General features: G+C 26.6%; 1 protein-coding gene across 7 annotated transcripts; it reads left to right on the forward strand.

Moving 5' to 3' along the window:
• The first annotated feature begins 12 nt into the window (after positions 1-12).
• LOC111629900 (protein phosphatase inhibitor 2-like) lies at positions 13-13577 on the forward strand. Of its 7 annotated transcripts, none has more exons than XM_023373830.1 (6): positions 13-134; positions 8714-8818; positions 9271-9363; positions 12031-12213; positions 12310-12383; positions 13264-13577. In XM_023373830.1, the coding sequence occupies exons 2-6, from the start codon at positions 8742-8744 to the stop codon at positions 13422-13424; spliced, it is 588 nt and encodes a 195-aa protein (XP_023229598.1). In that variant the 5' UTR covers positions 13-134; positions 8714-8741; the 3' UTR covers positions 13425-13577. The 7 variants fall into 7 exon arrangements, with proteins under 7 accessions (XP_023229598.1, XP_023229600.1, XP_023229603.1 ...); XM_023373832.1 differs by having other exon boundaries at positions 9274-9363; XM_023373835.1 differs by having other exon boundaries at positions 9274-9363; positions 12034-12213.
• The last annotated feature ends 424 nt before the right edge of the window (positions 13578-14001 follow it).

Raw genomic sequence — 14001 nt, forward strand, 5'->3', positions numbered from 1 at the left:
GTATTTGTTGTTGTTTTGAAATAGATCTTTTTTTTTTAGTGTTCGGTCCATGTTTTTCGAGTTATGATAAAGTTGGAAATTGTCTTATTTTTCGATTGAATTTTTATACACTTATATTACAGTGTTATTAACAGGTGAATTACATGAAAACGTTTTATTTAAATAATTAATAATGCCATTAAATTATGAATTTCATGTTTTATTACACCAAATTACATTTTTACACTAAAATAGCCGATAAAACTTGACAAATTTTTATAATTATTGTCCATTTATTCTTGATAACTATTACAAATAAGTTGTCTGATTTAAATTTTTCAATAGAATTTTTGTTGCATATTATTACTATGTTCTATATAGAGTCAATTTGATTAGATATAAATGTTCTGCAGAATAAATTTCTCTTATTTCAGTAAATTCTTAAATTGTTAATTCATATCTGTATAGAATAACTAAGTCTATAAATTTGTATAAAAGTTGAATGAAAGTGGGAAATTTGAGAAAAAATAACTTTAAAAGATCAAATTTACATGAAATTGAATATAGACTACAAGTTTAAGATTTTATTGAAAAATGATATATTTACTTCATATGGAATTTCATATTTCAAATTAAAATTGTTCTGTAGAACACACAGTGTATAACAAAATGGTTAATACATTTAATAAGTAATAAAATTGTTACTTGCTATTTAGTTCACAATCATAAGCATTAATTTTTATTCTCTAATATTATTCTTTTCCTTGTAAAAATAACAGAAAAAGACTATGCTGAAATAAATTGTTTTTATTTTTGAAAAAAATAATAAAATTGTTTTGTGATTTGAAAATCAAATGTGAAAATGGAAGCATTTAAAATTTAAAAATTGATTTTAAAAACATTCTGTACTAAACAGGATAAACAAATAGATTCTCTAAATCTATGTAATTTTTATTTATTATTTTGTTTGTTAATCCCTTTCCAACATTAGATTTAATTCACACTCCTTTCTATATTGATATAAAACAAAAATAAATTAGAAATAAAATGAATTAAAAAAATCAAATAAGTATTATTTAATTTGTTTTTTACTTTAGTAAAATTTAAAGATATATTATTACTATATATAAACTTTGTCCACCAACCTAAAACAGTCCCTAATAATTTGTCATTCCCAAGTAAATCAACTAAGTCCTTGGAGACACTAGTGACCAGATTGAGAAACATCTGATATAGATTTTTTGCAAATTCGTGCCATCTTATCTAATTTTACTGTATATTATTTTACTGCTTTAATATTAAGTAAGGTTAAGTTATATTATTATTAATCAACATTTTAAATGAACTTTATCAATTTTTTGTTTTAATTTCAGATACTTTATTTTAACTAAAAAATTTTTCCTCTGACATCTAAAGATTTTATTCATGTATTGATAGATTATATTAATTTATATAAATTGGACTGATTGGTGGTGTTATTTATAGCCATCCAATATCTTTAATGTTAAATTTTCCCTCTTATAAATTTTTAAAATTTATCTGAAACATTGCTTTTTAAGTTCTAAAAATGTTTTAAAATCTAACATATGATATAGTAATTGTATAATTAAATTCATCTTCATAAAAAAATTCAAAACTGTAGAGTAATATAAGAATTACTGTAACTGGATAAGTATCTGAACAAATGAACAGCAAACCTTGAATAACTCCAGCAATAAATTTTAATAGGCCAAAACATTTTTGACCTACTCATATAGGTCTTCATCAGTTGGAACAACAAAAATAAGATTTTCTGCATATAATAAATCTTATTGTATCTTAATAAATCATAATAATTTGAAAATGTATTAATAATTTAACAACTTTGATAATTTAGGCAAGCATTTTGCCATTATTATTAATTTTAATCATCAAGTAGTCATTATTTTAATTAATTTAGAAATTAATCAAAATACCAGCACAAACCAGGATTCAAACATACTTTCAAACTAGGTTGCATGTTAATAGTAATGTTATTTGAACTATGATGAACAGTTCTACATAAATTTTAAGATATTGTATAGCATTTAATTATTAAATGATTTTTAATTTATAATTAGTTTAATCATAAGTGCTGACTTAAAACATTATTAATCCTTTAAAATGAATAATCATAACATATTTGCTATTTGTTTCTTTTGGACAATAGTAATATATTGCCACTTAATACTGATATACTATATATTTCTAATTCTGAAACATGTTCAACAGTACTCCAACTTAGTACAAAGTGACTTTGCCATTTGAAATTGCTATGAATGAGTCTTCATTTGCCTGATATTTTGCATCAGTTGACCTTTGTGACATTTTTATCAAAACAGATAAAGTATTTATAATCTTAATTGCAAATTTTGCCCATTTGGGTTTGATTGTTGATATTTGTCATTGTATTTATGATAATTATTTGCAAACATATTAGTTATTGTAGATTTTCTCTATGAAAATATTTAATGGCAAGTTATTTGCCAGTATCTGAAATGAACAATATACTGGGTGCATTGCTGCTTCTGTCCAATGTAAAATCAACCATTCATCTAACCTATTTGTGCCATTGTGTTCTAATTTTTAAGTTATTTATTTATTTTTTATTTATAGATGGTATGTAATGGTAATGGAAAGCTACTAATTTATAAATAATTTTAGATGAATCTTTATTCATTGTCTGACATTAATTGGATTCAGAAAATGAAACTGATTTTGATGTAGATGAAGTAATAATAACAAATTAAATTATTTTTATCACAGAATTTACATTCAAAACTATCCATTAGTATTTATGTGTGATCTGCTTTAGAAGAATTATCAATATAATAGAAGAAGCTGCAGATATATTGCAATTTGAAAATGATGATGATGATTATGATAAACAGTAATGTGATCCAAATTATCTCTTTCTTGTTTCAAAAGAAAATCCATCAAGAAAAGAATGCGTAAACAAAAGAAACAAAATTATGATTCATTATATTCCAGCTAGCAATAGTGACAATTGGAAAATAAATTTACCCATAATAATAAGGACACAGAATGACCAATATTTACTGACTGAAATGTTTTAGCATTTTGTTAAAAACTGAGGTCAACATAGTCATGTTCTTCTCTTGATATTTCAGTCAAAATAATTTAATAGACTCTTATACAAATGAAGCTATAAAACTGATTGTGAATCAAACAAATCTGTATACAATAAGAAGTGAACTACCTTATTGGAAAGATGTGACTGAGAAGAATGCATAGCTTGGATAGGAGTAATAATGTAGTAAAAAATCAAAATATTGACAAGAATTGACCAATACTGGTCCAGTGATTGATTCTTCTTTTTTTTTTTTTTTCTTGTCGGTTCAGTAGATCTGCATCAAAACAAATGATTCTAATAAACTCTAAGTTACAATAACTGATATACTGCATTTTTCTTTCATGAAAATGCAAGACATTGATCAAATATATAAGTCAATGAAGCAATAATTTCTTTCAAAGATCACAGAACATTAAAATAGAACATCTTTGAAACCAAACAAATGAGGATATAAAGTCTTGGCAATGTGTGAATATAAAACTGGATATTATACTTTTAAATTATCAATAGAAAAAATCCAGAAAGTGAAATAAATGTTGAGTTACTTAAATTTGTTTAAAATGTTTTTGTAAAAATCTATGCTTAATTTCAAATTGGTCATTGAAATTCTACAAAAAAGTAAATAAGTACAGATTTCATTTTTTCTACAATACATAAAACTGAATATGTTTTGTATAATGTATTCTATTTTTTTAAATATAATGCCGGTTTTAAAAAGTAAAGAGTAAAATATCACTTATAAATAAAACATAAAAAATATCAAATTAATGTGTAAGAAAGTACAGAAATTATTATAATTACCAGTAATTATCATATATTAACATGACAATTTGCTTTTTAATTACTTAGTTAAATCTTAAACTCACTGAATATTAATTATATTTAACATTTTGTTTTAGAGTTTTCTATGTAGGCTAATTATAGGCTATCCACTTAGATTAGGTCAGCAATCTTCTTTTCACTACAACTTTTTTTAATTTGGATAGAAACCAAAGAACTAAGAGCCATTGGATATATAAATGAAAAATATGATCAAAACAGATTACAATTGTAGGCTTATTGACATCAGTTTTTTAAAGGGCAAACTTAATAAACTTAATGATCACTTTTAAGAACAGAGAAACAAAAAGATGCTTCCAATGATATATCATTCAGTGAAATTATGAAAACTTTTTTAAAACTTCTTTATACTTATCGTTATGCCATAGCGACATACTTAGCAATTAACTTCCATTGCCAACTTTGCCGCTGTGATATAGATCTAATTTTTATATTTTCAATTACCACTGCTTTCTTTTATTTATTTATTTTTCAATTTGTTCCAGTCGTCGTTCTACTTATTTTCACATTTTCTTCTTATCTTCTCGTATTTTACTTATTTTATTTTTGTAGGACAGAGTTATCTTAGTCTCATTTAATTAAAACTAATTCCGTTAATACTGTCAAGCTACATTCTCATGTATTGTAAACTTTCACTCTCACTTTCTCTTCCATTACGTCACATTTGCGCATCTGCAGGGTGTAAGATTTAAAAAACCTACAATATGCAGGTTTTACGCTGGTAATGACTATGTACGATGGAATAAAAGAAACTTCATTTCCGAAGCAAACATCTTGAAATTTTCTATAAAATCTGTAGTGAAAGTACGGTACAGTACATACGTGATTGAAAAGTTTGAGCCTACAGAACGATAGGCCTGATGGCGTTTTCAGTGAGACGAAACGGGCTTATTTTTTAAATGCTACCGGAAAAACAGTGATGTTAAAAGGTGATTCGCGTTACAGAAGTAAAAAAGCAGAGAATGTGTAACTCTTCTTTTGGGATCAAACATGACAGGTAATAAAGAACTACCATCGCTATTAATTAGAAAATCTTTGAAACCTCGATCTTTCCGCAATGCCAAGACGCTACCCATAACTTACAATATTTAGCAAATAAAAAAACATAAATGATGTCAATACTTTTCTGTAACTGGATGAAAAAATTAGAAACTCGCATTATTGCCGAAAACGGAAAACTTATTTTATATACACAATTGCAGTCCATGTTTAATTTAACGATTTCCACTTGAAGTTCAATTTTTATCGGTAAATACAATTTTTAGATTGCAATATTTGTATCAAGAAATCATTGAAAACTTTAAATTATGACACAAACTTAATCGTACGAAAGATGTTGCGTGTTATTGAGATTGATCCCATCAATTTGCGTGACTTGCTAGTAGATTCAATGCGAATGGCTAACAGAGCTTAGAATGAAGTTTCACAAAGAACCATTGCAAATTACTTCACAAAAAAACAGATTTAGGCCGACAATTTGTTGGCACTTCGAATAAATTGGAATTCGTCAGAATCCAATGACTACATCAATGACGACTAGACTGATCTCGTTACAAGAGATGAAAAGTATCATTTGGAAGGATAATACTTGTTTGACTAATAGTGTCAACGTTTTGTTTTGTACATAAACGTATCTAAAAGTTATAGATGATGTATTTAAGTCTGATTGTATTGTGATATTTATCCCGTTGAAATAATAGTAGTATCCATAACTCGAATTTCATTAACTAGAAACTTTTTCTATCCGTTCAACTTCGAATTATCGAGAGTCTACAGTAAATAACCTACCAATAACAAAGCTTGTAAGAAGCCGAAATTTTCACGGATAAAAGTGTGCACTTATTAATCTCCAACAGAAGAGTGTTTACATAAAAAAATCGAAATTTTATTAAATTCTTTAGGCTCATAAATATATATATATATTTGTTGTTATTCTATTGCCAAGATGACAAACTGGGTTAATTCAAATAATCAACTGGTTCAATGATTCAGAGTCGCCAGACATTGAATCATTGAATTAATATTTATACTAATGACCTAATATTTGTTAAACTAAATGATATATGATTATTTTAGTCCAATTTCGCTTACATTTGAGAATACGTGAAATATTTTACTGGCAGATAAATGCTGAAGATAAGAGGAGATAAAGCTTCAAATATTCATTTAAACATTTAATTAAAATGCTTAGTAATCGGTTTCGTAACTTAAACACGATAATAAGTCAAATTAATAAAATGTAAACATTAATGTTAAAAAGATGCAGCGACAGTCAGAACAGTCTGGGCGCTTACTACTACGCAATTCTTTTATTATTATAAAATTTAATATTAGTTATAAGTTTAAAATTACTTTTAAAATGTTATATTAAAATCATTTATAAAGAAATGATTTTATAAAAAGCAGTAATTTAAGAATACATTGATGGGAAAAGGCAATGCAATACGCGCAATCTTCTAAGAGAGGTGTGCCTCCTAAGAAGACTTTCAATGTGTTTGTTTGTTAAGTTATGGCAACGCAATACTTGGGCGATCTGCCTAGGGGGATGCCTTCCGGGAGGTCTTTTTAGGGAAACTGGCCCCTATTTAGGCGTTACAGACGTGGAGAAAATCCGGAAAACTCCACGTGGCCAGCCCGTCCGAGCGATGCGCGAACTCACGACCGAACTCCCAATGTTCAGGATACGAAGACCGCTTGGCCACGGGTAGGCTCTACTTTCAATGTGAAACTGGTCTTTATGTAGATGTTAGACATCTGAAGGAAAGTCAAAACTCCACGCGGCTAGTCTGTTGAGCAGCAAACCTGTTCACAAGTTCATCCACTCATCCACTGGTGAGCCTTATATAAATTGTAGTATATTTTATTACATGTAGTACAATAAAACATGGAAACAAGTTTTTAGTTTTTTAGTATTAAGTAAATTCATATCTACTATATATGTAGTCTTGCATGCTGAGAATTGTTGTCTTTGTCGGATGACGATATTTGATGATTTACAGGTTCACAATGGACTTTGAACAGTTTTATTTATCACTCAATGGTCAAGTTATTTTATTGAGAATAATAAAGTATTAGTACTAAATATCAAAACGAAATAGAACATAAACATTTTATTAAAATTTTATTATGTAATGATAAATAGCAATGAATACTGTATAACACATAAATTGTGTTAATGTTTAATGGAGCATTAGTTGGGCTGCAATTTGGAAACATTGTAGACCTATAAATTCCCACTGTCGTCCGTCTGCCTATCTTTCCTTAATCTCGAGAACGATGCTAGATAGATGAATGACGAAACCAGAATATGGAAACCTTAGGGACAAGAGGCTCCGATTAACTGTATATGAACTTCCGATGTAAACTGAAAGTCACGTTATTTTAATTCAAAAATTTTCCCCTGAAAGGAGTTAGATAAATGACCGGCATGACTGTATTGTTAAAGGGAAAGTATGATGTGCAGGGGCAATATATTACAGTAATAATTTGAGGTGGAGATCATATAATTTAAGTTAAATAAATTTAAAATATGATTAAAAATTGCAGCCTGACATTGTGACGATATCACAATAAATAATTACTCGTTACTAGTAAATTTAATAAAATAAAAATTTAATAATAATAATTGATTAAAATGTACTAATTAATTTATATTTAATTTACTTGATTTAAAATAAAATTTGCATGAAAAGTTTTATTTGAGATATTTAATGAAAATAGTTAATTTACAATTAAAAATATTTCAATGACACAAAAAAAAATAAAAAGTTTTTAGTAATAACGTTTCAACAATTTGATTTTGGCATTGTTTTTGTATTCAATAATCGGTAAGTTTTTCTAAAATCTGAAATATTTTACTAGTAAATTAATGGTATAATGTATATAACTTTTTAAAATACTATTTTTGATTAAAAATCTTAATATTTTTAATGTTATTATGAAGTATTAAATTGATTTGGTAGTATTAGAAAGTGGAAAATGAAAAAAAAAAATATGTCGAGCCAGTCACCCGCATTATGGGCTTAGCCGAATCCACGATGGGTATGGGATGACTGGGTGGTGAGGGACGAGGCCCGACACTTTATTTTATTAAGGCAATACTTGGGCGATCTGCCTAGGGAATATGCCTTCCGAAAGGTCTTTTTAAGGGTAACTTGCCCCTATTTAGGCGTTACAGACGTGGAGAAAATCGGAAAACTCCACGTGGCCAGCCCGTCCTGGCGAGGCGCGAACCGACGACCGAACTCACAGTGTTCAGGAAACAGAACCGCTTGGCCACTGGTGGGCCTATCCGGAACAAACCGCCTATGAAATATTGCTGGATATTTTTGCTCACACGAATTCAAATTCCGGAATCCCCAGAATGGGAGGCTGACGCCTTTTTCGCCTCGGCCATTCGGTTGTCTACACAAACAATTTGATCCTTCTGTTTAACAAAGAAAAAATAAACTGAACAATACAAAAATAAAATATTTAACATAAAACAAAAAAGGTAGTTTCTCCCGGGATACGTATTATAAGTTTGTTTATCAAAAGTCGACAAATAGCCTACTCCGAAAGAAAGATTCGTATTAGAATAAAAAATTGCGAAAAAGAGCATTCTCTGATTCGGTGATTTGTACTTGAAATTAAATGAAATTGATTAATGAAAAACTTCAGCTTGTAAAAGTTTCAAAAATTATTTATTATGTAATTAATATTTATTTAGTAACATATTATTATATATAAGAGTTAAATGCAGATTGTTTAAAGTGAAAACTAAACTTTCAGTTATCTTTTAAGTTTTATAGCTCTATAATATGAAAGAAAAATGTCGGAGAAAAAAAATCAACCGCAAAAAAAGATTTCAAAAAAATCAAAAAATCCGCACTCTGAAGATGATGAAAAGTGAGAAATTTTTTATAATTTAATAAGAGAAAGAATATACCAGTTGTTCAAAAGTAACGCATCAGAGGATTCTTTCACACACAGCACATGTGTGGTACAGTACCTATATGGAATGTTGTCAGGGAAAAATTTAATTTACGGTGTAAAATGTAAATCGTCATAATATTTAATCATCATGATATACGATGCAAGTTTATTATTATTTAACTTCATGATTAAATATTGTGGCGATTTACACCGTAAATTACATGTTCCCCGTAAATTACAGTATATACATGCTATGTGCGAAAGCATCCTCTCGAGTGCATTACTGTACTTTTGAACAACTCTCTATATTACACATGCATATATATATATATATTCTTTTTTCTATATATGTTCATCATGTTTTAGTATAATGAATTTGTTCAAAATAAATTTTAATGCATGAATTTTTTAAAATTATTATCCAGCAGTGCCCATTCAATTAAACCAGGAGAAATTAATGATTATTCACGAAAAAGTATTCTGAAAACATCAAAAAATTTCCAACCTACAAATGAAAAGTAATAAAAGTATTTTTTTATAATTAGGATAATTTGAAAATGTTTTCTGTTTAAAAATAATTTTATTTTCTTAATATTTTATTTAGAATATTTCAATAATCATTCAAGCATTTTAATTTAATATCAATATACATTATTTTCCATTATAAGATCTATTAACAAATTTAAATATAAATGTTCTATACCTGACAAATATTTTGTATACATTTCCAATATCATATGTATTTGTTTTTTCAGCAATGGTTGTACTTAATATTACATTGATTAAATAGAAATTCAGTCTTGTAACATTAATGTACCAATTTGATTCTCTTTTTGTATTTTATTCTGTATTATAGTCAATTTAAATGTATTTAGCTTTTTACAGTATCCAGCTTTAAGGCCTATGCATAAAAATGTTTTACATGTATGATCAATCAATTAATCAATCCATGTTTAAGTTATTAATATCATTAGTTTATATTTAAAAACAAAAATGACATTACTTTAATGTTAAACTTTTTATATCATTGAAAGTGTATGCTACAAATTAAAACAAGAAATTAATTTTAAAAAATTAAAAATTGCAGTGCTTTCATCCTTCTACAATAGACCCTTCATTAGGCAATCTATAATTTAATAAAAATGAATATCATTTTCTTTTCTTTTTGAAAATTAGAACATGCATAAAAAGCAATTAAATTATTATTAATAAATATCTTAGTTGCTCATTGATTAAGAGCAAGTCTTTTCAATTTTTATTAAAATAGATTCAGTAATAACTCTTGGATGTTTTGAGTGAATATATGATTTTGATCTCATTCCACACTTTGATTAGTTGTGTTCTTTGTTATGTTTCTCACATTTATATTCTTGAGGCCTCTTCTTTTGAATGCTCTTTTGGTTGCTCCTATATAGAATGATAAGGATTGAGAACAACAAGGTATAAATTCCTAATTTTTTTTTACAACATTCCTATCTTTTCCTGTTTCAATGTTTTATCTTATTTATTTTAGGTTAGAATTAAACTGAATTATATTTATTGTACAATGTATTAGCTCACAAATAAATTATATGATTTGATTTTGCTTATAGTAGATAATCTCAATTTTAATAAGATTTTTCATTTATTTTGGTTTTATCTACAATACAATTTTTTTGATATTATGAGACTTATTGTGGTTTATGGTAATTTATAGAAGACATAAAAACAATAGAAATAGTCCTTTGAAAAATTCTAACTAGCTATTATAAATACTCAAAAATAATCAAATTATTTATCAGCATTCTGGTTTATTGTTTAATTAGTTTGTAACTTGATGATGGTCACTGAAAATAATTGAAATCATTAGTTCTTACAATAACCCAGTGCTGGTAAATAACTTGATTATTCCTGAGTATAATGAAGATAGTTTGATATAATAAAATCACCTTTCAATCTATTTTTGTTAATAATTATGGAAAATAAAACATTTACCAGCTCATTGTTATTCTAAAAAATTAATTTTGCTTTGCTAAAGCTGTTTCAAATATTTTCAAATACAGATATTTTTCTTAAACTATTATAAGAAATAATCTAAATATATAAAATTACTTGTCCTGACTGACTGACTTAGTCACTGATTCATCATCGCCCAGAGCAAACTGCTGAACCTAAACAAGTGAAATTTGGTACACAGAGTACATCATGGAAATGCACACTAAGAAGGGATTTTTCGAAATTTCCCAGCGGGGGGAGAGGGAGAGCACTAAGGCTTAACCAGAAGAATGGCTTCTACTGTAATATTTTAGATGCAATTTTTTGTTTTTAACTGTGTTTTAGTAGGGTATGCCATGGGAATGCACACTAAGAAGGGATTTGTTGAAATTTCTCTGCAGGGGGAGGGAGAGAGAGCATTTCATTTCATACATTGTTATAAATATTTTTATATATTTCTATTTTTTAACCAAATGTTTGAACCGTTTTAAATTCAAATTTGCTATTGCATATTCGTTTGATTATAGAATAATTGTACATGTTCCAGAAAATTCGTCAAATTGAAAACAGTTCATTTGATTCTCGGGAATTCTCATCATTCTCAGTGGTAGGTGTTATATAACAATTACTATGGTTGTTGAAATACTGAATATAAATGGGGTTTGCTTGCAAAACCTCTGCAGGCGAAGTCGGGGTAACAGCTAGTAATTGTATAAAGCAGAAATAAACAAAATTAATGTATTGAATGGATAATATGCAAAACTGTTATTTTTAAATGAAAAAAATTCATTTTTCTAAATCCCATATTCATACTTGTATAAAAAATGAATATGTTTTATGGAAAAATGTAAATAAATGATTTCTAGACTTATATTCTTTGATTCATGATGAATGTTAAATCAATTATATCATGAGGATTTTCTTTTAAAGATGTAGTTACTTATATAAGTATTCATATATATAATTCTAAACTCATTTAATTCAACAATTAGCTAACTAATGATCAAAGTGTCAGTACACTTTAATATGAATTATCCAAAAAGAAAGAACACTTTTATTTTTCCTTGCATCACTTAGAATGAATTTCCAACTTAACTATCTTCTTTGAAAATATTTATTAAACATTTCTTTCCTTATATTATTTTCCCTTCTAATTTTGCTGATTAATTTAATTAAATTTTTAAGTTTAGAATATATTTTTATGTTTTTAGTAGCAATATTGACAAACCTGTTAAATGGGATGAAATGAACATATTACAAACATTACATCCACCAGATAAAGATTATGGTCATATGATAGTAGATGAACCTAAAACCCCATTCACACATTATGACATTGAAAAAGAAGCTTCAGATGAGAAAGTCTCACTTGACGTTCAGTCACTAATAAAAAAGTAATATCAAATAATTAAAATTTAGATTTTTATTCTATACAGTTTACTGTATCTATCTTACATATATGTATTTTAATAATATTATGCATCTTTTAGAATAAAAGAATTACCAACAAGACGTGTAAATGACACAAATGAAGATAAATATAATGAATATGGCATAGATAAAGGTAAAAAAAAAAAACAAATAATTTCTTTAAATAAGAGCTATACAATTAAAGCATTTTTACTTCATATTATAAAAATTATAATGGGTTATTCAGAAATTAGCTGATTTTAAAATGTATTGCGTATTCAACATTTAGACAATTATCATCAGCATAAGAGAGGACATAATTAAAATTATCTATTCCAACACAGTTGCAGCCAAATAACATCAGAATGCTTTTGAATATTGATAAACAGCATTATTGAAAATATTTTTTTTCTTTATAGAAAAACCTTAACTATCAATGAGAAATTATACTTTATTCATCAGAACAATTAGTGTTGATTGTTCCAGGTGGAACATATGTTTATCTTGACTAGAAAATACTGTAATTTTTGAACTTTGTTAGAAACTGCTAGAGTCAGTATTGAATAGTCCCATTACAGCCTTGATTTAAACTTCAACAAACTTTGCAATATAGGGAGGCAACTAAAGATAAAATCTGTCTCCAATGGAGTACATGCAGATTCTTCATGTACCGTACACATCAGAGATGCAATGAAAGGAATTTCAGCAGGAGTCAGACACCAGTTTTATGAATGCCTACAGAATTGGTTATGTCTGCAAGCAAATATTTTAAAAATTATATTTTGTAGTTCATTTACTACTTAATTAATTGCATTTGATTTGATGTGAATTGAATTTGCACTTTTTGAATAATTAAATTTTTTTGTCAGGACGTACACATGCACCACTGTATAATTTTTTTAATAAAACTGAATAACTATGAAAATGTTAGAAAAAATATGTTGTAAATTATTATTTTTATGATTGAAATCTAAATTCAACTTCTGTTATTTAAAATTCTGTTAAGCTTGAATATGAATTTAAAATTATTCCAGATAAAAAGAAATCTTTTGAAGAAAAAAGGAAGTTGCATTATAATGAATTCTACGCTATAAAATTAGCTAAAACATTAATGAGTCAAGAGGAAGAAGATAGTGACGAAGAAACAGCAGGAAAATCTGATGCTAGTAAAACTAAATCAAATAAAAAAAAATAGTGATGATTTCACAATTTGCTCAAAAACATCACTTTCTTACAACATTTAAAACATAAAATTTAATTATAATGTAAAACTTTTAATTAAATTCTATTTTCACATTTAATAAAAACCTTATGAAATCTGATATTCACAACTCAATGTATTTTGAATATTTTATACAATATTTTATAATGCTAATATGGATTGCAGTATTATTTATATATTATTTCAATCATTCTTATTACATAATTTTGTAGAAAAGATAAAGGTTACAAATATAATTCAATAAAATATCCTATAAAAAATTAGAAGTATTTATAGTTTATTTTATATTTCATATATATAAAAGATTTTTAATACAAAATAAATTTTATATCATGTTATAGTCATTACATGTTTTTATTATTAATTTTATTTATATATAAATTTTTAATACTCATATGTGTGTATGTTCTAAATGTTTGATAGCTATTTGTATCATAAGGAATTCTTACAGATCACTTTGGAGAAATAAATTTTAATCATACTTTTTTATTTTTAATACTTCAAATATAAGTTGTTCTATTAAAGCATTAAAAAAATAATACAGCTTTGT

The sequence above is a fragment of the Centruroides sculpturatus genome, unplaced genomic scaffold (assembly GCF_000671375.1).
Source record: "Centruroides sculpturatus isolate CEXI.00-Female unplaced genomic scaffold, Cexi_2.0 scaffold528, whole genome shotgun sequence".
In the NCBI taxonomy this organism is placed as follows: domain Eukaryota; kingdom Metazoa; phylum Arthropoda; class Arachnida; order Scorpiones; family Buthidae; genus Centruroides; species Centruroides sculpturatus.